The sequence below is a fragment of the Myripristis murdjan genome, chromosome 8, assembly GCF_902150065.1.
Source record: "Myripristis murdjan chromosome 8, fMyrMur1.1, whole genome shotgun sequence".
In the NCBI taxonomy this organism is placed as follows: domain Eukaryota; kingdom Metazoa; phylum Chordata; class Actinopteri; order Holocentriformes; family Holocentridae; genus Myripristis; species Myripristis murdjan.
Genome location: NC_043987.1, coordinates 15,132,723 through 15,157,951, shown reverse-complemented (window position 1 = coordinate 15,157,951; position 25,229 = coordinate 15,132,723). Strand labels below are relative to the sequence as shown.

Sequence of the window (25,229 nt, the reverse complement as noted above, 5' to 3'; positions counted from 1 at the left end):
GTGTTCCACCCGCACTGTACGTGGCTGACTTTTAGATCATGGCTTAAGGTCCTACAAGGCTATCAAGAAGCCCCTGATCAATGAGAGACAGAGGCTAGCCCGGCGTCGTTGGGCCCAGGCACACAAGAACTGGACAGCCAGGAACTGGAAGAAGATTCTGTGGTCAGAAGAATTTGTCAAGAATTTAGTTTTGTTAGTTTGTCTTGTAAACATTGAACAAAAATATATAATTTGTATTTGTTTGTATCTGTCTAATGCAGCCACAACCTTTTGAAAACACAAAAAAAGATTTTTCCACAAATATTTCATGGTAGTATTTGAGATTGTGTAAAATTTTAAGGGTGTCCGAAAACTTTTTTCCACCACTGTATATGTATGTGTGGGTATATGTATCTTTCATTTAATTATGTATACTTATAAGTTGAATTATATATTATATTAAATGCTGAATTATATATTATTATATATTATATTATATTATTATATATTATACTTTATGAGTATAAGTCTGTTTATATATACCTATATTCATGCAGATATAGTTCATTATACATATAATAGGCAAAGGTTCAAAAGTAAAAGGTCTGCAGTCTAGTTGGAAAGGGGGGTCCATGCACATAGGGTGTTTTTTTTTTTTTTCTAAATCCTTGAAGGGTGTATTTAAGATTCTGCCAGGAACCAAGTTGAAATAATGTTCCATGGGGTTCATTTTTAACCCTTTCTTACAAAACCCTGATACAAAATCCGAAAATGGAAAAAATAGAAAATAGCATAACTTTTGAACCATACATGCTACAGGGACAAATGAACACATTTTTCCATTCAATTTGGACCCAGGGAATCCATTAAAATGGTTATTATTAAGATTCAAGCACATTTTGACTCCATTTCAGGACAAAAATTACAAAAAAAAAAAACTAGGCGAAAATCGTCAGATCACATCTATATGTCTCTGTTTACTCAATATTTTGAGTGGATTTTTCTTGCCAATTGTTTTTTTTCTCAATCCTTGAAGGGTGCACTTTAAGATTCTGCCAGGGACCAGGCTGAAGTAATGTCCCATGGGGTTCATTTTGAACACTTTTTACAAAACCCTGGTACAAAATCTGAAAATGGAAAAATAGAAAATAGCATAACTTTTGAACCATACATGCTACAGGGACAAATGAACACATTTTTCCATACAGTTTGGACCAAGGGAATCCATTATAATGGTCATTATTAAGATTCAAGCACATCTTGACTCCATTTCTGGACAAAAATCACACAAAAACAACAAGTGGACTGATAGTCCAGCAGCTACGCACAATATTTCAATGGAACTGTGCACTTTACAATACAAGCATGAAATTTGGCACACTGTTAGAGCATGCCCTAAGGATAATTTCTGGCTATAGGGCCATCGCAGATTTGTCCCATGGTAACCGTGGCAACCATTTTTCAAAATGGCTGCCACCTGCTGTGATTTTACCTGTAACTCAGGTTCTAGACCACCTAGGATCTTGATCCTGGTGGCTAATCCTACTAATCAAGGATGAGGAATACAGTGGTACTATATACAACATGCTAGCAACAACTTAACTACATATTCCTGGCATTCAGTTAATTAAATAATAGTAAAAACCATCAAAATATCTATTTTGGTAGAATATACTGTACATGTTTTCTAAGATGTTGACAGATATGCCATGAAATGCATGTGTGTTTATGGCAATGGCCAAAGTGGAACTATACAGCAGTAGGAGAGAGTGGGGTAAGTAGTGCTAATTTTTACTTGAAGTGCCTTTAAAGCGAGGGGATTACAGTAATGCCTCCAACTAAAATATGCACATATAGTTTAGGATGTTGTGCATCCCTGGGAACAATCACTCTGGATTTAATATAAACTATTTGAGAAATACAGCTTTTGAAAAAAAGTGGTTTTGTGGCACAACTTGCCCCTGGTGTGGGGTAAATTGTGCCATTAGAGAGAATACACTGGGGTAAATTGTGCCATTGATAATTGAAGTAAAACAGATCATTTTAACCTCAGAAATGATAATGCTATATAAAAGCAAAACAATTCAATACAACATTATTTATTTAACATTTATGTATTATTTTAACAAGATCACAGGCTACTTTTCTATAACAAGGCCTAGTGCCACATGAACACATATCCAGAACAAAATGAAAATTCCAAAATGAGCACCTACAAATCATCTTCATCTGATCTGAATAGTTTTAATGATCAAGGTAAGAAGACAATGTACATAACAATAAAATACAATAAAGTAATATATAGTATATAATCACAAGTTGTGCAACTGGCACAATTTACCCCAGGCTCTTTGGCACAGATTACCCCAAGCCCACCATTTTAAAAAAATGCATCCCCCAGCTGTTTTGAGCTAACATCATGCTAACTGTATAGACTCATGGTGTAGCTTACTAAAGTACTAAAACCTGTGTGAACTGTTTTCAAAGTTTTCTATAATTGTTCAAACACAGCAATCAAAAAAACCTTGATTATAGAAATTTTACTTTGGAGGGCAAAAAAAAGTTTTTTGAACTTAAATGTTCTTACCTCTCAAGCCATGTGTCTCCCTTCTTTGCAGGATGAGTGAAATGGATGTCTCTTCAAAAATATGTGGTCACATGACCAACTTCTCTGTGGTTTTCTAGATAACAGGGGTGGCACTACTTGCCCCTTGGCACAAATTACCCTACTCTCCCCTACAGAGACAGGATACCATTTAGCCTAAAGGCATATTTAATAAAGACAAAGAGGAAGGAAAGTGTGACAACACAAAGTTGCGTATGATAATTAAGAAAAAATAATTGGCAAGAAAAATCCACTCAAAATATTTAGTAAACAGAGATATATAGATGTGATCTGACAATTGTCGCCTATTTTTTTTGTTGTAATTTTTGTCTTGAAATGGAGTGAATCTTAATAATAATCATTTTAATGGATTCCTTGGGTACAAATTGAATGGAAAAATTTATTCGTTTGTCCCTGTAGCATGTATGGTTCAAAAGTTATGCTATTTCTATTTTTCCATTTTCGGATTTTGTACCAGGGTTTTGTAAGAAATGGTTAAAAATGAACCCCATGGGACATTATTTCAGCCTGGTACCTGGCAGAATCAAGATATACAAGAATAAAATACACCCTTCAAGGATTTAGAAAAAGCAGGTCCCGATAAAAAACCCACCCTATGCGCGTGGACACCCCTTTCCATCTAGACTACTATAGATATTAGATATTCTATAGATATGCACTCAGTGGCCACTTTATCAGGTCCACATGAACAGTCTAATGCAGTTCAGTGCAACAGCTCTGCCATAAATTCTACTTTTTAAGAAAGTTTATAATGTTCAGTTTTTGTTGACATTGTGGAAAATGTGTCAGTTTAATTATATGTTTATTACTGAGGTTGTAGTTTGCAGAGATCTTGTACTGGACTACATTATATGTAGAGGTGTTTCTAATTTTTTTGTCCCTCTTATTTATATATATGAGGAGGGCAGAATAGTGGAAACAGCTGTCAGTAAACTGCAGTCCAGTCCAACAGCAGCACTAACTATGAGCTCAATGCTAAACATAGAACTGAATAAACTCCTCTATTGCTGTGACAAAAAGAAAACCTGAGCATTATAGGCAGCATAAAAAGAAACTTTATGGCAGAACAGTTGTATTGTATTGTATTAGATTGTACAGGTGGACCTAATAAAGTGGCCCCTGAGTATACTTCTTTGAATTGCTCCAGTCCACTGTATTTGTTACTTGTTGTGTTTAATTTTTTTTAAGCTATATATTGAAGACCAAGACCAAGGAACTGGTGGTGGACCTGAGGAGCACCAAGGTGCTGGTGACCCCTGTTTCCATCCAGGGGGTCAATGTGGACATTGTTGAGGACTACAAGTACCTGGGGGTTCACATTGATAATAAACTGGACTGGAGGAAGAACACTGATGTCCTGTACAAGAAGGGCCAGAGCCGCCTCTTTTTTCTGAGGCGGCTGAGGTCCTTCAACATCTGCAGGACTATGCTCAGGATGTTTTATGAGTCTGTGGTAGCCAGTGCTATCCTCTATGCTGTGGTGTGCTGGGGCAGCAAGCTGAGGGTAGCGGATGCTAACAGACTCAACAGACTGATCCGCAAGGCCAGCGACGTTGTGGGAGTGAAGACGGACTCTCTGACAGTGGTGCTAGAGAGGAGAATGCTTCACAAGGCGAAAGCCATCCTGGACAATGTGTCCAACCCGCTCCATGACGTGTTGGTCAGACACAGGAGTTCTTTCAGCACCAGACTGATCGCACCATGATGTATCACAGAGCGACACAGGAAATCATTCCTGCCTGTGGCCATCAAACTGTACAACTCCTCACTCTGAGTGTCAGACACTCTGAGTCAGTGGGCTGGCCCCATAAACGAACTCTTGTGCAAATTCCCTCTGTGCAATAATCCATATTCAATACCATACTTATGTGGAATAACCTATAGTGCAATAACTCCTGTCCATGTTTGCACTTGTACATATTTTTTATTCTATATATATTTATATTTATATTTATATTCCTTTCTTTATTTTTCTTGACTATTTGCTCTTTTTACTTGTACACTTGGAGTGGGAGTTGTTATTGTAACAAAAGTAATTTCCCACTGGGGATCAATAAAGTATTCTGATTCTGATATTTCTCTTAGTGTTACTATTTCGTGTTGAGTTTTGTGCTGCGGCAACACAAGAATTTCCCAAGTTTGTGATCAATAAAGTACATCTATCTATCTATCTATCTATCTATCTATCTATCTATCTATCTATCTAATTACCCTCCAAATGTGTTTGTTTAAGAATACATGGGTATACATTACATTGATATTCAAATTATATGTATTTTAAAAGAAAATAGACGTTATTTCCCTGGGGAAAGGTGTGTGTGTGTGTGTGTGTGTGTGTGTGTGTGTGTGTGTGTGTGTGTGTGTGTGTGTGTGTGTGGTGGTTATTCAGTGAGGTAACTATGATGGTTTATTGGCTTTATTGTCACCTGGCTTCCCATCAAGGACGTCACGTGATGTTTTGAGTACGGTTTGAAGAAATACTTGCATTGTTTTGCTGCGTTGGTTCGGCGACATGTTTCCTCCTCCTGGCTGCCTCCTCCGCAGTGTGTTTTAAAGTTAAACGCTACACTGTCACATGTCTCAGATGGACACACACTCACATCGTTGGACCGGGCTCCTCGGCCTCGGCCTCGGTGAGCAGGCGTGCGGGGGGACTCGGAGCACCTCCAGTGTGTCATAGGAAATTCCTGAAAGGGGCGGACTCATTCTCTGACAGGAAACCCAAGTTAACGGGCTGCTCGACTCCGCCAGCCCTTAAAACTTCACGAAAACGGCTTTCTCTGAAAACTGGGGCGATGATGTGGTCGCACAGTACAGGACAGTAGAAGGCACTCCGAGAGTTCGTCATGAGGTAAGTCACTTACACATTTTCATACAAACAAACAAACAAACAAGCAAAAAACAAACATGTAGAGCAAGTCAGGTTAGTGTACCGTCTGTTCAGCGTGCAGAAAGGTGGATCGTTGACTCAAATTACAACTTACACATAACATTACACATAACTGAGTGTTTATGGTGACAAAATGAATTGCCACGTGTTTGTGGAAATAACGAGGAATGCTGTTTATTGCGTATATTGCGCAGTGAACGGTACGTGGCTGTCAACTTATACTTGTGTGTGTGTGTGTGTGTGTGTGTGTTCCACAGGTACTAGATGCCTTGGCCCAAATGTAATGGCCAGACCTGGGACCAGATGGCTTCTGTCCATCTTGCTGGTTCTGCCAACATGTGCCCACCCACCAGGTAAGAGAAGCAATGCACAGATAGAGAGCTGCTCTCGCTGTGGTTTTGTGCAGGAAGGTTGTGTTTGCAAAGCTAACTGTAGGCTGCTCGAGACATGGGCTGGGTCACTTCTGAGGAAGGAGTCATCATGTTCCCCTCACCTCTTTTATCTCTGTGCTGTCTTTGTTCACACTCTCCAGACACTGTTTTAAACTCCACTGCAGATCCCAACCTTTTCAAATATACCAGACATGTCCTGCTGAATTACAAGGAAATATATTTCATTCACTTAGATACATACATACATACGTACATACATACATATAGGTGATGTGTGTGTGTTGTAATTACCTCAAAATTCTGAGATAGGCTAATTGTTTCTCTAATTCAGAAAAACAGCAGAATCACATTAAGCCTCCTCAGAATGTGCATAAAATGATGCACAAGACAGCTCAACTAGATATTTTCTGTTTGATGTGATGGTGTAGCCATAAAACAATGGCACGTTGGGTATGAATATTTCTGTCAACATAAGTGTGATGTAGTTTTAGTGACAGAAAGCAACAGAAACAAAATATGCAGCCTATGTGCCATTTTGTGCAATATGATTTTTTTTCTAACTCCCAGTTAAACCGACTTGAAATTCAAGGTTAAATCTGTGTTCAAAGGGTCAAACTAAAAGCATCAGGCTGCAAGACTGACCCCTTTCAGTTTTAAAAGGAAGGGTGCAGACATACTGATAAAAATGCTCATATCCTGTTAGTGCCAGGGCACTGCTTTGCGTTGTGTATCCATTAAAATAATTACATCGACTGTTACTGTGTCAAGTTTCCGGTAATGGGTGAAGGCAGTGTAGATCGTTTGCTGTAAAAGGGTACTGAGAGCAATGAGTTTGTGTGTGTGTGTGAGTGTGTGTGTGTGTGACATAGTCATACTTTCAGGGACAAATTTCAGCCTAAAAACCAGTAAATTAGGCACAGCTTGTCCAATCAGTTAAGGTTATGGTTAAGGTTAGGGTAAGTCTCCAGGAAATTAATCTAAGTCTGTGTAGGCTAATGTGCCCAAAAGTGACCTAGGTCTGTGTGTGTGTGCGCGCGCGCGCGTGTGTGTGTGTGTGTGTGTGTGTGTGTGTGTGCGTGCGTGTGTGTGTGTGTGCATGCGTGTGTGTGCTGGTAGGTCTGTCTGTTGTGGCTTGTCACTCTCTTGGTGTGCGTCTATCTTTCTCAGAACTCCTCCTCATGTTCCTGTCTTTGTGTCCCTCCTCTCACTTCACAGTCACAGGGGTTTTATTAGCACGTATCTGTTTCTCTAAAACAGTCATAGGTATTGTATTATAAGAATTAATATTAAATGTACTGCATACAAGAAAAGGCAAGTTTAAACATGCATACAATTTTTACATGCCGTTCTCTACAATAATATTACCATTACTACTACTACTACTAATTATTATTGTTGTTGTTGTTGTTGTTGTTGTTATTATAATGACATCTTTCATAAACAGAAGTACAAAGTACATAAGAGGATTAAAACAAAACATAATGTATTCGTTATATGATCTGTTTAGATTTTTGTATTTATATCTATATCTATCTATCTTACACTCCCAATGGTATACTTTTTTTTTTTTTTTTAACTTTTATATGTTTATTGAGCCCTTATTGGTGATTAGGCATCCCAAGCTTGCTCCAAAATGATATCTCATTGTGGTAGCACAGTGACAATAAAAGTCTTAATCTTGATCTAAAAAGCGCAATTAATATTCAGTGACATGAGAGGGTAGGCTCAGACATAGACAACAACAACAAATAAAATAAAGTAAAATAAAATAAAGTAAACAGTACCATACAATATATCTTTTCTGGATGATTTTTAGCAGTACTTTGAAAGGTCAGTAGTCATCTTTGTTATTTGTACCTCAAACACACATAAAACCTGCAGCATGTCTAAAGTATGTCTAGGCTTTACTTCTTCGACTTGTACAGTTTTGCTATGGTGCTTTACTCCTCATGGTCAGTATTTGATTTGATTTGATTTGATTTATTTATTTTTGAAAACAGGGACAAGGTACAGGGGACATTAACCCGAAAGGGAGAGATGCACTGTACAAGGCTGTGTTTTTTTGTGCAATGACAATAAAAGAAGTCTAAGTCTAAGTCTAAGGCTATAGCCCTAGAGCTAATTTCCACCCTTAGTCCCTGAACAAACAAATGTACAATCATTAAAATATTGTAAACTAATAAACCATCAGCCATAGTTACTTACAAAGCTAATACAAAGCTCAGACCCTTAAAACCCAAAAATCCCCCCCCGCATGTGCCCACACACACACACACACACACACACGCACACAGCCGCAGGTGCGACTACAGGTGCGAGCAGCTCTGGTGTGACAGTAGCCACTGCTTTGTTAAGCGGGAAAAAGTTGTGGTTGTGAGTTTGGTTGGGAGGCTATTCCACTGTTTTATGGCAGTGAAGATGAAAGACGATTTACCAAAAGCAGTCTTACGTTGTGGGATCCTGCACGCCCCCTGAATAGTTGATCTAGTGGCTCGGGTCATTATTTCAGAGTTCAGAGTCACAAACTGTCTCAGAGGGGGAGGAGCATCATTATGGATGATCTTAAACAATAGCCGAACATTTGAGTACATGATCAAATTTTCAAAAGTCAGCATATTATACTTATCAAGGATATGACAGTGATGATAGTTTCGGGATTTCTTATCATGGGTTTTGAGGGCGTTTTTGTATAGTGATTCAAGAGATCGTTGTGTTGTTTTGCCTGCTTGCGACCAACTTGACATGCAGTAAGAAAGGTGAGAGAGTATCATTACATTCAGGTATGTATTTGATGCTTCAAGTGTCAGAGAACTCCTTATGTGTCGGTAGTTAGCCATGTTGAACTTCAGCGAGTTAGCTAGTTTTTTTGCGTGCTTTTTAAAGCTTAAGGTCGGGTCAAGTGTGACTCCTAAATATTTAATTTCACGTACATTCTTAATAGTTTGCCCATTTACATAAATATTTGGGCAATCTCTCAACTCATAACGGTTTGTGAAATACATGCTTACAGTTTTGCTCACATTAAGGGTGAGACAAGAGTTGTGTAGCCACTGAGCGACATTATCCATTTTCTTAGATAGGGTCTCTGCAACTTCCCTTTCGTTCTTTCCATGTGTGAAAATTACTGTATCGTCGGCATACATAATTATATCGGTGTTTCTACAGACTAAGGGGAGGTCATTTATATAAAGGCTGAAAAACAGTGGTCCTAGTATCGAACCTTGCGGAACTCCCATTGAGCATGCTTTTAAGGGCGATATTTGGTCTCCTATTCGCACACATTGTTGGCGGCCATTCAGGTAGGACTTCATCCAATTAAGTGTGGTTGTAGAGAGGTTGTAGTTTGCTAGTTTATTTAGTAAAATGTTGTGTTGTACTGTATCAAAGGCCTTACGTAGGTCGAGGAAAACTGCTCCAGCCACCCCTCCTTTGTCAAGTTTTGTTTTGATGACTTCTATAAAGTAGCAGCAAGCTGTTTCGGTAGAGTGTTTTTTCCTAAACCCGAACTGCATAGGATGTAATAAGTCCTTTGACTCAAGATGGGCAATCAGTTGTTCAGCTACAACCTTTTCCACTACCTTAGAGAAGGCGGGCAATATGCTTATAGGTCTATAGTTGCCTATCTCCTTTTTATCTCCTGATTTATGTACAGGGGTTATAGTGGCAAGTTTCAGGACATTAGGGAAAATACTCTCATTAATAGATTTGTTTACTATTTGGGTCATCGGTGGAGTTAGAGGGTCTTTTTGTTTCTTTAGTAGCGCTGTATCTAGGCCATATATATCCTTTGCCTTGCTACTTGACAAGGTAGATAGGATTTTGTTAACCTTTGCTTCATATACGGGTGTCAGGGTTAAAGCTGTTTGGTCATTCACTGAGTCTTGGGGGTGAGCCCCCAAGATTCCGAAACCGAATTTATGAAATAATTATTAAAAAGTGATGCTACTTCTAGGCTATTTTCTATTACAACACCATTTGATTTTAGCTGTATGCTGCCACACTTGGGGTTTTCCTTTCCTGTTAGTTTGTTTATGTTTTTCCATAACATTTTGCTGTTTCCTTTTGCTTGTTTAATCATATCAAGGAAAAAAGTTGCTTTGGATTTTCTAAGTTCTGACGTGACTTTGTCTATTCCAGATTTTAGGGACTTTTTCAGAGCTGCGTCTCGTTTTTTCATTAGATCCCATAGTTCACTATTGAACCAAGGCAGGCGGCGTTTAGCGTTGGGCCTCTTTGTCATCGTTTTGCTATACTTACTTAGAATATTCCTTATCTCAGATATTAGATCTGCGCATGCATATTCACATGATTATTTACCACAGTGTCATTCCAGTCTCTTTCCTTAATCTCATTCTCAAATAGATCTAGATTCCTCCTAGGGATAAAAATTATCTTAGACTTTCCCTTCTCGTTTTGAACTCTGTAGCATGTCTTTGTCAGCTTTCTAGCGATAAGTGTCAAGTTGTGATCGGAGAGTCCAGTGATTAAATTGTATGTCTTTGTTATCCTGTCTGCTTTATTGGTGAAAATCAGGTCTAGTAGGGTTTGGGAGGTCTTAGTGATTCTCGTAGGTTTATTCACCATTTGTTCCATCTGAAAGGAGTTTGTGATGTCTTTAAGTTTCTTTCTCTTTGTTTTGTCTAACCAGTTTAGATTAAAATCTCCCATAATGAGGGTTTCTTTACTAACATGTTTTTTCAGTAATACAGATAGTGAGTCAAAGAAACAGTTTGTAACAGTGGGTGGTCGATAAAGCACAAATACATCAAAAGACATCTCAGGGGATAAAGTAATAGTAACCCCTAGACACTCCAGTGTGCTGTCCACTGTATCAATTTGTTTGCTTTGAATGCTTTCTTTAACATAAATTAGGACCCCGCCCCCTTTTCCTTTGCTTCTATCACGTCTGTATACATTATAACCTGGGAATTTGCATAGAGTTGTTGGAATATTAGGAGTAAGCCAGCTTTCGCTCAGACAAAGGTAATCGAGATTGGAGTCTGTTAATAAATGTTCAAGTTGTTCGATCTTAGAGACGAAGCTCCGAATATTTAAATGACCACCGAATATTCCCTTTGGCTTTGTTTTAGGGTTCCATAGCACTTGTGCATGGTTCACAGTTTGGAACAGTTTAGTGTGCCGTTGTTTCATAATTGCTGAGTTGATCTCTAGTTTCCTTGGGGCCGTAAACGCAGCACCGCGTCCAGCCAGCCGTCTCCTTTCCTCGCGTGCTCTGTTCCGTCGCACCTGCCGGGTCTCTCCTCTGGAACTCCCGCGCGCAGCAACCTGTCCTCCGTCTCCAATCTGATCTGATCAGTCAGCTTGTTGTGCTTCATGGTGGTTGCATTCTGAGTCAGACTACAGCTTAAATGCGCTTCTTCGTCACTAAGAGCCAGTGGAAAGCAAACTTTAGCTTTGCTCATATTGTCTGAGGCATACAATACACAAAGCTCTTTATGCAAATGATGTTTTTTGAAGGCCCATAGTTCTTGTCCCCAAATTTCATGGCTACAGAGTGAAAGTTGTAAAACAACACTGCCAATTATTCATTCATTCATTCTTTTCCCTTCATATGGAAGGTAGGGAAACACCCTCAATAGGCCACGAGTCACTGTCAGTATTTTTTTGTCAAATTTTTATGGGTAGATCACATTTCCAAGTTCTTTTATGAATGGCACAGGAGACCTTATTGTGCACAAGTACATTGTTTCCAAGGATGAAGTGGTTGTGCTTTTTCTGCAGTCTTCAGTTTCTTTTAAAATCTCATCAGCTCATTTAGGGCTCTAGTTTCCCGGCGCAGCGCAGGGTGGGCGCAGTGAGGCGCACCCCGCGCAGAGCTAGTTTCGACAGGCGCAACGCGCGAGGCGAACTGTTTCCAAGTTTCGCAGACGGATCTGCGCCGAGATGGGAGTGGCGGCGCAGCAGGGGGAGGTGTCGACAGATTCATCTTGGCGCAGTGACAGTTTCGTGCCAAAAGGCTTCGCCGAGATGCGCCAAAAGCTCGCCTCCTGAAACCACGTCTACTTTCGGCGCAAGGCGCAGCGAGGCTGGCGCAGTGGAAGTTTGGCTGACAGGCGGGCAGTGCGCACAGTCACCACAACCTCACAGGCAAGTTTCCAGAATGTCAGGCACAGTAACAATGCAATAAATACCCACAGAAACCACTATTCAATGCTACTATTTCAGTCAGCACATAAACGTACCTCCACATCGACTGTCCCGTCACATCTGATGTCAGATCAAAGGAGATTGGCACCGTTTGGCAGCGTAATGGAAACCCAACCTGATCACCTGTCAGTCAAACAATGTATCCAGCACCGTGATGAGTTTTTTCCAGTCATGGTGTCTGGCGCTGCCCCTGTTAACTACACAGTTTTTCTTCCATATATATTTAAATATTCCACTCTGGGTTTTTGTTATCTGGTAATCACCGGACTATGACTGGTAAAATCTGCCAAAGTCCGGTAATTTTTAAATGTCCGGTGAAATTATTCACAATTTGAATTTTATTAAAACAGTCAATTTCCACGTAATTTTATTTATAATTAAAAAAAAAAAATAGACTGCGTGATCCCTGTCTCCGGTGTACCAGAGGGAGAGAGAGGGTTTTTTTCTGCAGAACCGGATCAAAACAGCACAGCGAAGTCGCTGAGAACAAGGTCACAAGACTGATGCGCATTGCAAGTTGCAGAGAGACACTTGAGACTTTTGATTTTAATTCAGCTGATGAATTAAGTTTTTATTGCATCTATTTGATTTCAAGTTGGCAGCACGCCGCGTTATTAAAATGATATGAGCCAGTTTTTTTGTTTGCAAATTGTAGTTGCAATTGTATGCAACGTTCATGTTAAAAGAGCACAGGCTTGTGCAATATTTATTTATTTATTTTAGACGTTACGCACGTGAGTCAATTGACGGCACTAATTTTATTTGATACAACCTGCTTTTCAATAAAAAGATTATGCTATAAATGCTATAAATTGACATGCCTCGATATCATTCTTATATAGCCTGCATATAATTTTAAGCTCAGTAAATTCAGATAATATTTGACCGGAATTTCAAACATTTGTCCGGTAAATTGAAAACCTGCCGGTCACGTTGTCCTGTGCCAATTTTTTCTAACGGAAACCCTGATTCCACACATATCGAAAATGTAAAATGCATCGGTTCCTTGCCAGACACTGGGCATTTAGAACAGCGAATGTAAAAGCTTTCATGAACCGGATTTTGTTTTAATCTCTAGTGTGTTGTTGCATCAGTAAGTGATGGAGTCGAAAGTTGCAAAACAAACATGTAGGCTATTTATATGAATATGGCGAGGACTATCCTTTGAGGTAAAAACATTCATTAAAAATGGGGGCTTCACAGTAAAATTTATATTTGCTCGTAAAAATCAATAACTTTAACAGACGGTGACAGAGCTGGAAAAAAGAGATGCGAGGCAGGTAGGTAATGGAAAGACAGGGGACTCAGGAAGACAAATTTAAGGATAGATGCATGGATGGATGGGTGGTTAGATGGATGGGTGGACAGATGGATGGCAGGTAGCTCCAGCAACATTGCAGCATCCAAGACTGGCCTCAGTGCGTGTGTGATGCGGCTGCTCTCTTCATCCATGTCAAATGTGTAGACTACCACTACGCCTTCGCGCAGCGCATTTTAAAGGCGAGGACAGGGGCTCATTTGATTGGTTTAAAGTGAATCGGCTGTGTCAAACCCACACCACGCCTTCTCTCCTCCCTTGCGCCGGTAGGAGGAACGGCGCAGTAGTTGCGCCAAGGCGCACGGCGTGCCAAACTTGCAAAATCCACTTGGACACACCCAGTTGGCGCAGCGCAGCTGCGCTGCGCCCGCACCTCGCCAGGTCTGCGAAACTAGAGCCCTTAGTGTCTTCCTGTGGTCACCATCAGTGCTCGTGTTTTGCAGATCTGTCTCTGCTCTCAAAGCTAAATCATCTGCAAAAAGGAGAAGTTAAATAAGTTAAATATTGCTTTATTTTGACGTGAGCCCAGGCAGCTGATATCAAACTGTGCTGGATGTAGACTGCAGCCCTGCCACATACTATGGTCTTGGCTGAAAAAAGCCATTTTTATTATTTGTTTACACAAATCTTATAATATAATCTACTTTCCCTTCTATTTCCAAGAGTGGATTCATTCTGCAGAATCGTTCTTCATGCCAGACTGAGTCATATGCTTTTTGAAACTCTATGAGCAGGCAGTTGATTTTACACTGTTTCTTACCTGTTTAAACTATTGAAAGTCTAAATAGGCAAATGTCTGTCATATTCTCCCTCTCTCTCTCTTCATCTCTACAGGTCCTCCCCCTCCCCCCTCACCCCCCCAATGCCATATCCCGTATGATGAGCACAATGGATGGCTAGCAATCAACTGTGTATGGGAGCCAGGGCCTGACCCTCAGACCCCCACCACCTACACACTGCACTGGGAGTCAGAGGGCAACAAGTAAACAAATTCAGATACTAATCAAAAAAGTCACGAAACAGTTATGAACGCAATAATTATGAGTAATTATGGGTGATTTTTGGTAGTTTTCTTGCTTGTGTGTGGCTCCAGGGAAAAACAGTACGCTTAGTGTGCGTATAGTTTCTTGTAGGGCTATTATTTAACTGACCACAGTAATCTTCTCTTCTCTTCTCTTCTCTTCTCTTCTCTTCTCTTCTCTTCTCTTCTCTTCTCTTCTCTTCTCTTCTCCCCCCCCACCCCTCTTCTCTTCTCTTCTCTTCTCTTCTCTTCTCTTCTCTTCTCTTCTCTTCTCTTCTCTTCTCTTCTCTTCTCTTCTCTTCTCTTCTCTCTCTTCTTCTCCTCTCCTCTCCTCTCCTCTCCTCTCCTCTCCTCTCCTCTCCTCTAGAAAGCAGATCGAGGCGACCAATGTGAATGGGTCTATCCCTCGTCCCCTGTTCTACAGGTTCACTGACCTTCATGTCTGGGTCCAGGCTAAGAACCAGCACGGCTCTGCCAACTCTTCTCTAACTGTGTTCAACACAGCAAAGATCAGTGAGTCAATCCTGGACATCCCTTTCCCAAACAGTGTCAACCATAGCTTACTCAATTTGCACCCACTACATTCCCCTATATATATATCACACATTCACAGTTAATATAGGAAATCTTAGGGTGGACTGTATCAATAGGGCTTGTCAGAAGAGCGTGTTGGTCCTGTGGTGTCTGCCAGGGCGTAAAGAGGCTGTGGTTTGAATGAAATGTTTCTTTACTTTGAGATGATGATCAGCACAGCACAGTGAGGGACACTGCACTACTTAAAACTGACCACTACTAACAATATAGTGTGGTTTGAAATAAGAGGAAATAAAAAACTAAATAAATGACAAGCATCCTCAGCACATTAACAGCAGTGATAGCCTTACATTATATAAGTATAAGGATTAACAAACTGGACACAAATACAGAAATATTCTTAAGAGTTTAAACTGCTCCATACAACAGTATGCTGTTCATGGACACAGAAGCCAACAGGCTTTATGGCCAGTGAACCAAAAGCCAGTGCAAACAGTATACAATCCTGTGGTTATCTCACCGACGACAGAAACCAAATACCCATGCAATCATATGGGCACACACTCAAACCTGAACTGCAAACATGGAAACATGGACACCGAAAGGAAGTTGATATCTAATGGTTGGTCTCTACACAAAACCTAACTTAACTAGTCACTCACACACTCGAAACTCCACGGGAAGGCATAAACGTGAATACGAAACTCAATATTACCAAGCTAGTGCTGCATGTGCCACATCAACACATGCTGCAGTGAAAGGTCCCATGGCCTTTTGTACATGAACCAGCTATACTTAACCTTCATATAACCTTTAATAAACTGACATTACAGCTGTACAGTACAAACCTAGCTGTTACTACCACGACTACTACTATCTCAAACTCCAGTTTCATTGGGATGATGTTCTCTCTGTAACTCATTTTCATTCGAATATCTGTCTCTCTCCTTGCAGTGAACTCGCCCACCCCCATCGTCGAAGACGGTGGGCAGGAGCCATTGGAGATTCACTGGCAGTCCCGGTGTGAAATGCTGGCGACCTCTGAGGGGTTCTGTGAGGTCCGACACCAGGCCGAGGAAGGCCAAAGCCAGCTTGAGGTGGGAGACGAATCTTGGCTTTGGTTTCGAAATTTTAGAGACGGACCTAAAATATTGGTATGGGATGGGGTTTTCGGTATTGGGTGGGGTATTAGATGGGGTGTTGAGGACCATTAACTGACACCATGTTCATGCCAAATTTAAAATAAATAAATAAATGTATGGATAAATAAACCTACAAGAGGCACATGTTTCCTACAGAATATGATACTTGAGAAGATAGAAAAGCATCTGAAGCATTATTTAGACCCTGGAATGCTAAAACTTTAGCATCCCAACACTACAACTACTACTTGGACTACGACTTCTACTACCACCACTGCTTCTAGTAATACAACAACTACTACTAGTACTAATATCAATAATAATAGTAATACATGCATAATTGTATGAAATCTGATCACACTGTTGCCTTACAATCAGGTCAGTTGAACAATTTCCCATACATGACCAGTGTCATATTGATCAGTTTACTGTAAATATATGATCGAACACGCTGCATCACATCCATCAAAGTGTAGGTTGGCTGGCTACCTGATATCCAATATTCATGAAGGCCACTGTTGATATATTGACATGTATATCAGTGTAATTATTCCATATTGTAATCTAAAGGCACTAAAACACTGACCATGTGTCTCAGTGTTGGTTGCCACAAGCAGTATTTTGTATCCCCGAGGTGTCATGTAATTCTGCAGCATGTTAGAAAAATCAAGCTATTCGATCAGTCAATAAATTAATTTGTTCATTCATTCATAAATGCCATGGAAATGCAAAGGAATGTGGCACATGACGACTTTTAATCTGAGTAGACAGCTATTTTTACCAGCAGTCATTTTTGTCATGCCCTCCATATAATGAATAATGAAACTCCTCAAACAGGGAATGAGATCCTCAGCTTTTCTGTAATAAGGAAAGTGTAGTGCAAACTGCTTTGTCGCTCGAGATTCATGCTCTAAATTAATTAATAAATAAATAAGCCTGAAGTGGAGAATTGCCTGGAGCATGACAAACTTGATAAGATAATATTGCAAATTACACTATATTGCTGATACCTCCCTGTTATTGTCATATATCAGATGACCTAAATTTCAGTTACTGGTTGTGTCCTCATGTGTTGCATCTCTTTATTTTTTATTTGTGTTATACAGAATGATACATTTCATGGGGTATACACTTTCTTGAGTCCCGAGCCCTACACAGTGTACGAGTTCCAGGTTCGTTGTGCCTGTGAGGATCACCTGATAAGTGACTGGAGTGCGGTTCACAGAGTGGAGACTGCAGGGGCAGGTGGGTCCTCACTGATGGCAGTAATACAGTACAGCCCTGCTATACAACCCTACACCAAACATACTGGTGCCAGTGTGTTTGGTATAGGGCTGCCCCCATGCCCAATTTTCAGTTTTACTGTTGGGTGGACAATCTCTGCTCGATATTACTGTGGACCAAGCATGAATCCCCAGACCACATCCTGACCTGGTTTCCCACTGAGTTGTTCTCCTCCGCACCTTCATAGTTGTTCACTGAGCCTCACTCCTCCCCAGGTGCAACATGAACATCATTTCTACTGTGTTAAACAGTGTTAAACAGTGTTAAAATTAGTGGCAGTTTTTTCAACATCACAGGTTCCCAACATCTCCTGTGGCCCCCATCCATGTAGAGCTCGGCGACAAAGATAAATACTCACCTCACAATTTATGATTTCAATTTAGATTTTCTCATTTTTCACTACCTGTAACTACTAACTGATGTGAATCTTAGGTGCATGTTGTGTGTAAATCAGTGAATTGTTTGGCTTGTTTGACAAAGTGCTCAGCTATTTTTATAATGTTTTAACATACGTAACCAAAATCTCAATTTTTCCATTCAGCTGTTTTTTGATTTAATTGATTTTATTACCCAGCCCTACCTCCACGCCAATCCACTGTTCCCTCTTACCCTACCTGACAACGCTTTTGAAAATGGTGCAATAATCGTGTTGCTTTTGTCCAAGATTTCTACGCAGATAACATTTTCGCCCCACTTGAGCAACTTGTTGACCGGTTTGCTGCGTCCGCATCTCACTGTGTATAACTTCTGTGTACCCTAATCGTAGAGGGGCTCTTTCTGTGCTTTACTACCACCTTTTAACACTACAAGCCCCTGTATCTGTTATCTTAAAGGCAGCCTTCTCCCAAAACATAGGTTGTACTAAATATGATGCAAGCTGGAGAAACAAATCGTTGATTTGTTGTATTGAAATGCTGATTCTGAGTTGACTCTGGAAACTATGAGCTGGGTACAGTCCTTGTTTGTTATTAGCAAGCGGTTGGAGGGGATGGGTTACAATTTTTATGTAATTGCAGTTTCTCTATATTTCAAGCTGCTTTCGACTGTTGAGCCCAAAAAAGCCTCTAAATGTTGCCTGATTACAAAGATGTTTCTCACTCCAGGGTCTCATTTTTACCATTTATGTAATCATGCAAAAATCAAACACAAAAGGGTATGGGCAAAAACCAGTTTGTTCCTGTGCTCAGCAGCTTTTCCTCCCTACTAAATGAGAACAGGCTTGATCATATATCTCTGTCAAAACTACAAAACCAGTGGCCTAGGAGCATTGGTTCAAGGCAAATAAGATTACAGTAAAAAGCATTTAGAATAAAAGTTACACCAGTCAAGTTATACCAACCAATTATGAGCTGTAAAATGAGGGTAAGGGGAAAAAAGACAGTAAAGCAAGCCAAGTTTTAGTCAGGAGTGGCATGGAGAAGTTTCAAAAATAGGAGAAAAGATCTACACACTGAACATGAGATCCTACTGATATATTATTTAAAGAAAAATAAATGTAATCCTGGAATTTCTACATCTTTATAAAGATGTACAGTATTTTAAAAATCTAAATATTAACTAGCTCCCATATAAATGTCTCTTATACTGTGTATTGCTGTTACTAGATAATGAACTTGCTCTTGGTTCTGTTTCCTTTTGCCTTACTGTTTTTCTTTTTCTCTCTCATTTTCCTCACTATTCTAGTCCCCGTTGGGAAGCTTGATGTATGGAGGGATTGTGGAATGTCCTCAGGAATCGATGCATGTATCCTGATATGGAAGGTATGCAGTAATTACCCAGTTTTATTTTTCCCAGATTGGAATATCACCACTTTACTCAGATACAGCCAATTCTACCCACTGCCTCTCCTTGTCTCACGTAGAAGCTGCCCAGAAAACAGGCTCGTGGTCACATTCTGGGATATGAAGTCAAACTGTCTTACAGCAATGCCTCATCAGAGCTGGTGAACATTAGCACGGCTGAGCCAAGCGGCCAGTTGGTGTGTGGTCAGCTGCAGTGCCACCTCAACTCCTCTCTAAAGGGTGTAGCAGCAGTGACTGTATCAGCCTACAACGCTCATTGTGCCACATCGCCTGCTCATCTAGCTATCCCAGCGTCAGGTATCGGTGACCTAATCGCCCTTTTCCGCTGCATTGTACCGGCTCGACTCAACTGGACTCTACTCAGCACTACTTTCTTTACTTCTCTGGATTTTGTTTTCCACTGCAGATTGTACCGCCTCATGGTGAAGCCTCGCCGGTCGCTAGTGGATGTGTTGACTAGTTTTTCCTCCCGTCTCTATCAGCCTCCTACACAATTGTTTTATTCTCAAAAAATCAGCAAGACCGACTCGAAATGGCTGCTTCACATGAGCAAAATAAGCGTAACTAAGAGATTCACTGTAATTTTTTTTTTCATGGAAAGGTCATCAACTACGATACAAATTTCATGAGTCTCTTTGGTATTTTGCGGTTGGTGGTGGTGGTGAAACGGAGTTGTTCAAAGTCTCTCACTGATCTGCAGTGTTTTCAAGTCACCTTAGAATCGGCTTGGATCCTTGATGGAGGTGGCACCAAAAAAAAAAGTGCTAGGTACCAGTTACTAAGCCCGACTTTTGCCAGAAGGTAAAACCAAAAAAAGCGAGAAGAGCCGAGTCAAGTCGAGCTTGTATCATGCAGTGGAAATGGCCTTTATCGGTTCGATTTGCATTATATATTAACAACGAAAATGTATTCAGCAGTGTTTTTGTTAAACATACAGGGGTGGTGCCAGTTGGGGAGAAGGGTGAGAATTTACTCATGACATTTAGTAGTAATACTTTAAAGGTGCAGTATGTAGTTGTGTGGGAGGAATCTATAGTATATTAAAAATACAACATTGTATTGTTTAGAAAATATGTAAGCTAATTATTCTCACATGGGTCTTGCATGAGTCCCTGGGAGTCATTATTACGAAATTACCACTTCACTGTTCTTCTTAACAGTAGCTGGGCCTGCAACTTTGGTTACACACACATTTCTACATTAAAAATAATCCTCTAGGCTTCTGTTTGATTTACAGTGCTCCAAAATAATTATTTATTTAAATTATTAGAATAATTTAAAAAACTCTGTCTCAGAACTACATAGTGCACCTTTAATATTTGTTGTATTTCATTACTTTATGAATTTGTGCAGGGTATAGAGAAATATCAAGTGTACTGACTCTTCTCTCCCTGGAAAATGATGCTGCTTTGATTTGTGGCTTGGCAGAAGTAACGTGGCCATTTATCTCTTGCTAAGGTATAGAGAATGACGAGCAAGCTATTCGTCTCGAGATGAATTCAGAGAGCCTCAACGTGTCTTGGGACCCACCTCCTCAACTCGCTGACAATGTGAAGGAATATGTGGTACAATACAAGCAGGCAGGACTTCCTCCAGGCAAGGGATTTGATTGGGTGAGAGTGAACAGCAGCCAGACAACAGCGACTGTAAAAGGTTTGTTTGACTTGGGTGGTGCCTTTTCAGTTGTAAAGCTAACCCTTTATGGAATAGCTGTAAAAATGAAAAACCCCTGATGCAGCAACATCAGGAAGTATTAAAGAACAGTCACAAAAAAATATCACTTTTAAGTTTACAGCTTAGAGCCGTGATGCTCTTTTCCATGTTCGCAAAAAGTGACTGGGTTTTGCAGCTTCATAGGAATGTTTTGTGTGAGTTTTGCTTTTTAGGAGTTGCACTTTTTCCTGTGCAGGTTATAATCTGCACAGCAGCAGTTTTGCCCCCTAACCCCTGTCTGTGTCTCCATCTACAGGCCAATTTGAGAAGTACACCGCCTACCAAGTGTCACTGTTTACGTTATCCCACGACGGCGATAACCCCCGTCACCTTTCATCTGTGATTGGATATTCCCAACAAGGAGGTATGTATTTCTGCATGGATCCATTGTTCTTTTGCAGTCGTCTCAAAGGATTTAGTTTATTTTTGGTGTTTAAATTGACTCTCACTTGTCACCCTTTTTTTTTATTCACTTTCCAGTCCCTTCCAAAGTGCGCTCATTTCAGGTGTCTACCTTTGGTGCTACCCATGTCACCCTATTTTGGGAGCCAGTTCCACTGCTTCAGAGGAAAGGAGTGATTTTGTACTACCAAATAGGAATAGACAGCCAAGGTACTATATATATACAGTAATATATACATATACAGTAATACCTGTGGAATAATTGTTAAAGGAAATGTTGTTAATTGCAACAGATTTAGGAGAGAGAATATTTAGTAAGAAAGAGCATTTTATGACTAAATATTCAGCTAATGTCAGGTTTTTCTCATTGGCCTAAGACACAAGGCTTTTCTTACATTGAAGATGACAAAATGTCTTAGGCTTTACAGGCACTTTTTGGTAAATGAGTAATGTATCATACTTAGCAAAGATGTCAATCAGAATGTATGTATGTATAAAAATAGAAAGGATAGAAATTTAACAGAAAGGGAAAAAGATGTACATCTGTCAGTGACTAGTAATTATAGGCTAAATATCATTTTTGAAGATCAATTGTATGTGCCAGTTCAGGACAGAGCAGTTATTAATAGTATAGTTAGCTGTGTTTTGGTCCGTCTGTGTCAGCTGATGTATATTTAGATTACTTAACCCCAATGTTCTCACAACCTCTTACTTTTTTTTCTCCTAGTGTACAATGTGAGTGTCTTGCCTCGGCATGGAAATCTGACTTTTCTGCTGAAGCATCTGAGTCCAAGCCGGGTGTATGAGGTGTGGCTGAGGGCTGTGACTGTGGCCGGGCCTGGAGCAAACGCCACTCTGAAGTTCCAAACAGCCGTCCAGTGGGCTTTTGGTACTGCGCCGTGTCTTTACCATTTGCTAATCCTTTTTAATATTAAGTGCTTATGATAAAGAGTGTATTTTGATAAGCCTGACAACGTAAGGGATTTCACGGTGCATGATGGTTTAGAGAAATCATTAACGAGATCGTGATCATACGGTAAATCTGCCTCTTTTCCTCTCTCTCTATCACAGGTTACGTGGCATCGTTACTAACAGTAATATTTGTTGTTATAGCGTGCGTGGTGGGCGTGGCTGTTCATTCATTCAGGTGAGAGAGCGCTCTTGCACAAGACTCTAGCAGGTTATGTTTTTCACTTGTGTTTTGTCTTTCAAGCTTTTCTCTCCTAACTCTCTGCAATCTACAGACAATCAATCTATCATGTGTCACAAAGTTTTTCATGTTCGTAGCTTATTCCTACCACAGGTGCCTTTATCGTCCTTTGTCAACCCTTCTTTCACAGCAGCAGAAGCACTTTTACAATGTGAGAAAACATTTTTACTGACTACATTTAGGAAAGAAAGATTCCCACATCAGTAGTGATGTTTAATTAAATGTTGATGTGAACACGAACACTGTTGGAAAAAACCTTAAGTCCATACTGTACAATATTTGGGTCAATACCTTGATCTCTTTCAAACTGTTGTAAGATATTCTTATCCAGTGTGGAGCCTCTGCCACTTTATCTTTGTGACCCTAATGAGTCTGCCTGTAGGGCGGAGAGTGAAGCCTGTCCCCTGGTGCCTTGGTGCCTCAATGAGAAAGTGCCAGACCCACGCAACAGTCACATTTTCAGACACATGAAGCACCAGGTGAGACACTGAGTAACGCTTTGAGCCATTTGTCTCCACTGGATTCATTGTGTGTGTAATGTCAGAATTAGGATTTTCCCTGAATGTTGATCCTGAATAATGCTGTTATTCTGCCATTGTGAATGCAGTCTTTTCCACTGACAACATCTTGTCCCATTTACAATCACATATTGACTAATGTAGCCTTACAGATAACCATAATGAAATCTATGAGGAAATTAGTTGTGAGTTTCTGAGATTACTGTGTAAAATGCCACTGGTTTATTATCAGGGATGGAACAAAATGCTTATGCCTTGATACAAGTCAATCCACCATATAGGAGTCATGATTCAAAACATATAGATTAGACAGAATAAAAAACAATGGATGACATATAAGAATAATCACAGCCTATAGAGAGAGAGAGAAAGATGAACCAATGGCAATCTCTGACGTTAGACAGAAATGAATGCAGTACAGTCTTTTGGCCATTGGTGGCAGTGCTGAGTACTTCCTAAACAAGGTACACGACAATATGTTAATGGGGCTAAATGTTTTACAGTACAATGATCACTGTATTTGATTCCAAATAGAGGGTGTGTGTGTGTGGTTATCTATCTATCTATCTATCTATCTATCTATCTATCTATCTATCTATCTATCTATCTATCCCATGTCATCCCCCAGGAGGCCTCACATATTTTTATATGTGGAGGAAATATTTCCCTCCATACATTGTCTGTGGTTTGACAGTGCAGAATTATTTAATGTAATGTAAAGGAATAAAAAAAATGCTGTCATTACAATGTACGAATCAAATAATATACTTTAAATAGGCAGCTTGTTAAAATTATTATGGGTAAGCTGTCTCATGCATAATTTCTACAACAGAGTAAAATCTAGCTAAATTCACAATTCTTCTTTTTGCTCCACAGTAGCACAGTTTTATATTGATATATATTGAATTTCCCAATTTAATGTCCATAACCATTGTGTCCCTGTAGTTTAACGGCTCCTTGGCTTGGATCTGGACCCCTATTCTTGAGGCTCATCCCAAGATCTCTCAGTTGGAGGTTGTGGAAATCCCGCCAGAGATGTTGAAGCCCTGCCCGGAGGAAGCCTCCCACTCTGATGGACAGCTGGAGGGAGAGGAGCACTCCCAGACATACAGAGGAGGAGATGAGAGAGAGGAGGATACAGAGGGGAGGCACCAATATGGAAGAGAGGCTTATAGCAAAATGATTGACTCTGATGAGGAGCAGAGCAGGGACGATTGCTTGAGTTCATCGGACGAAGATGAGTTCATCTCAGGTTATGAGAAGCACTTCATGCCGACCGCCTTGGAAGTAATGGAAGGCTGATGATGACTCCTCCTGTTGTCTGTGTATGTTCATCTCAACTATACTTTATATTTTTTAAAAATGTGTCGATAAAATATGTTCTCTTGAGTTGTGTCGATAAAATATGTTCTCTTGAGTTGTGTTTTTTTATGCGTGTGTGTCATATCATTTTATTGACATTTTTTTATATCGAAAAAGACACATTTTAGTAGCCTTTTTAGCATAATGAGTGCTAGGGTTGAAATTAGGTCAAAGGTAAAAAAGATGGGCAATCCCTTGTGTTTTCCCTTGGTTCAGTCAACAAAAATTTATGATTATTTTTTTCATTTTAACATTCATTCAATCAATCAAAAGCAGCATTCAAACAGGAAAACGTTAATTCACATTTAGGCAAAAATGACAATTTGTTGACTTTGCTGTAGGCTGCATCATAATTTTCTGAACGTACTCACAGTGTTCCTCGCTTAATTAGAGCAGATGACATCAAGTGTTCAGCGACAGGATTATTTGTCACTGATACGGATAACGCCTGGTCATTCATGCTCTTGGGAGTAAGCCCCTTAGAAAGCATTAATCAGCTAATGTTACAAGCCACTTATCTCTTGAGTTTCAAATGTTATCAGCAGATAGACTGAATATCAGTAATATTCCACATTGACCATAGATGTTTCATTATCACTGCCAGTGGTAGATCTAAGTGTGTACATGTACATCAATGTGGAGGCTGACGTGTAACAAAAGGTATCTCAAAACTTTCATTTATGCTTCTCAGAATCATAGTACTTATGGTTTATATTGAAAACATTTTTTGTTGAGATTGTCTTATTTTGAAAAGTATAACCAGGTGAGTGGTGCCCGTCGTCTACCATTAGATAAGTATTTTGCTGTTTTTTTTTTTTTTTTTTTTTTTTTTTTTTTTTAGCATAGGCATAGCATAGGCTGTTATATT

The 25,229-nt window shown here is 39.9% G+C and overlaps 1 protein-coding gene across 3 annotated transcripts; it reads left to right on the top strand.

Annotated features, from left to right (window-relative positions):
- Positions 1-5,206: 5,206 nt before the first annotated feature.
- On the top strand, positions 5,207-24,416 carry il12rb2l (interleukin 12 receptor, beta 2a, like). 3 transcript variants are annotated; one of them, XM_030057108.1, is made up of 15 exons: positions 5,207-5,456; positions 5,753-5,848; positions 14,208-14,355; positions 14,762-14,907; positions 15,883-16,025; positions 17,177-17,315; positions 19,038-19,114; positions 19,216-19,453; positions 20,615-20,809; positions 21,126-21,233; positions 21,350-21,481; positions 21,999-22,160; positions 22,385-22,418; positions 22,864-22,960; positions 23,945-24,416. In XM_030057108.1, exons 2-15 carry the CDS (start codon positions 5,779-5,781, stop codon positions 24,299-24,301), a joined length of 2,046 nt encoding a protein of 681 aa, XP_029912968.1. In that variant the 5' UTR covers positions 5,207-5,456; positions 5,753-5,778; the 3' UTR covers positions 24,302-24,416. The 3 variants fall into 3 exon arrangements, with proteins under 3 accessions (XP_029912968.1, XP_029912967.1, XP_029912966.1); XM_030057107.1 differs by having other exon boundaries at positions 5,209-5,456; positions 20,621-20,809; positions 22,343-22,418; XM_030057106.1 differs by having other exon boundaries at positions 5,212-5,456; positions 22,343-22,418.
- Positions 24,417-25,229: the final 813 nt, after the last annotated feature.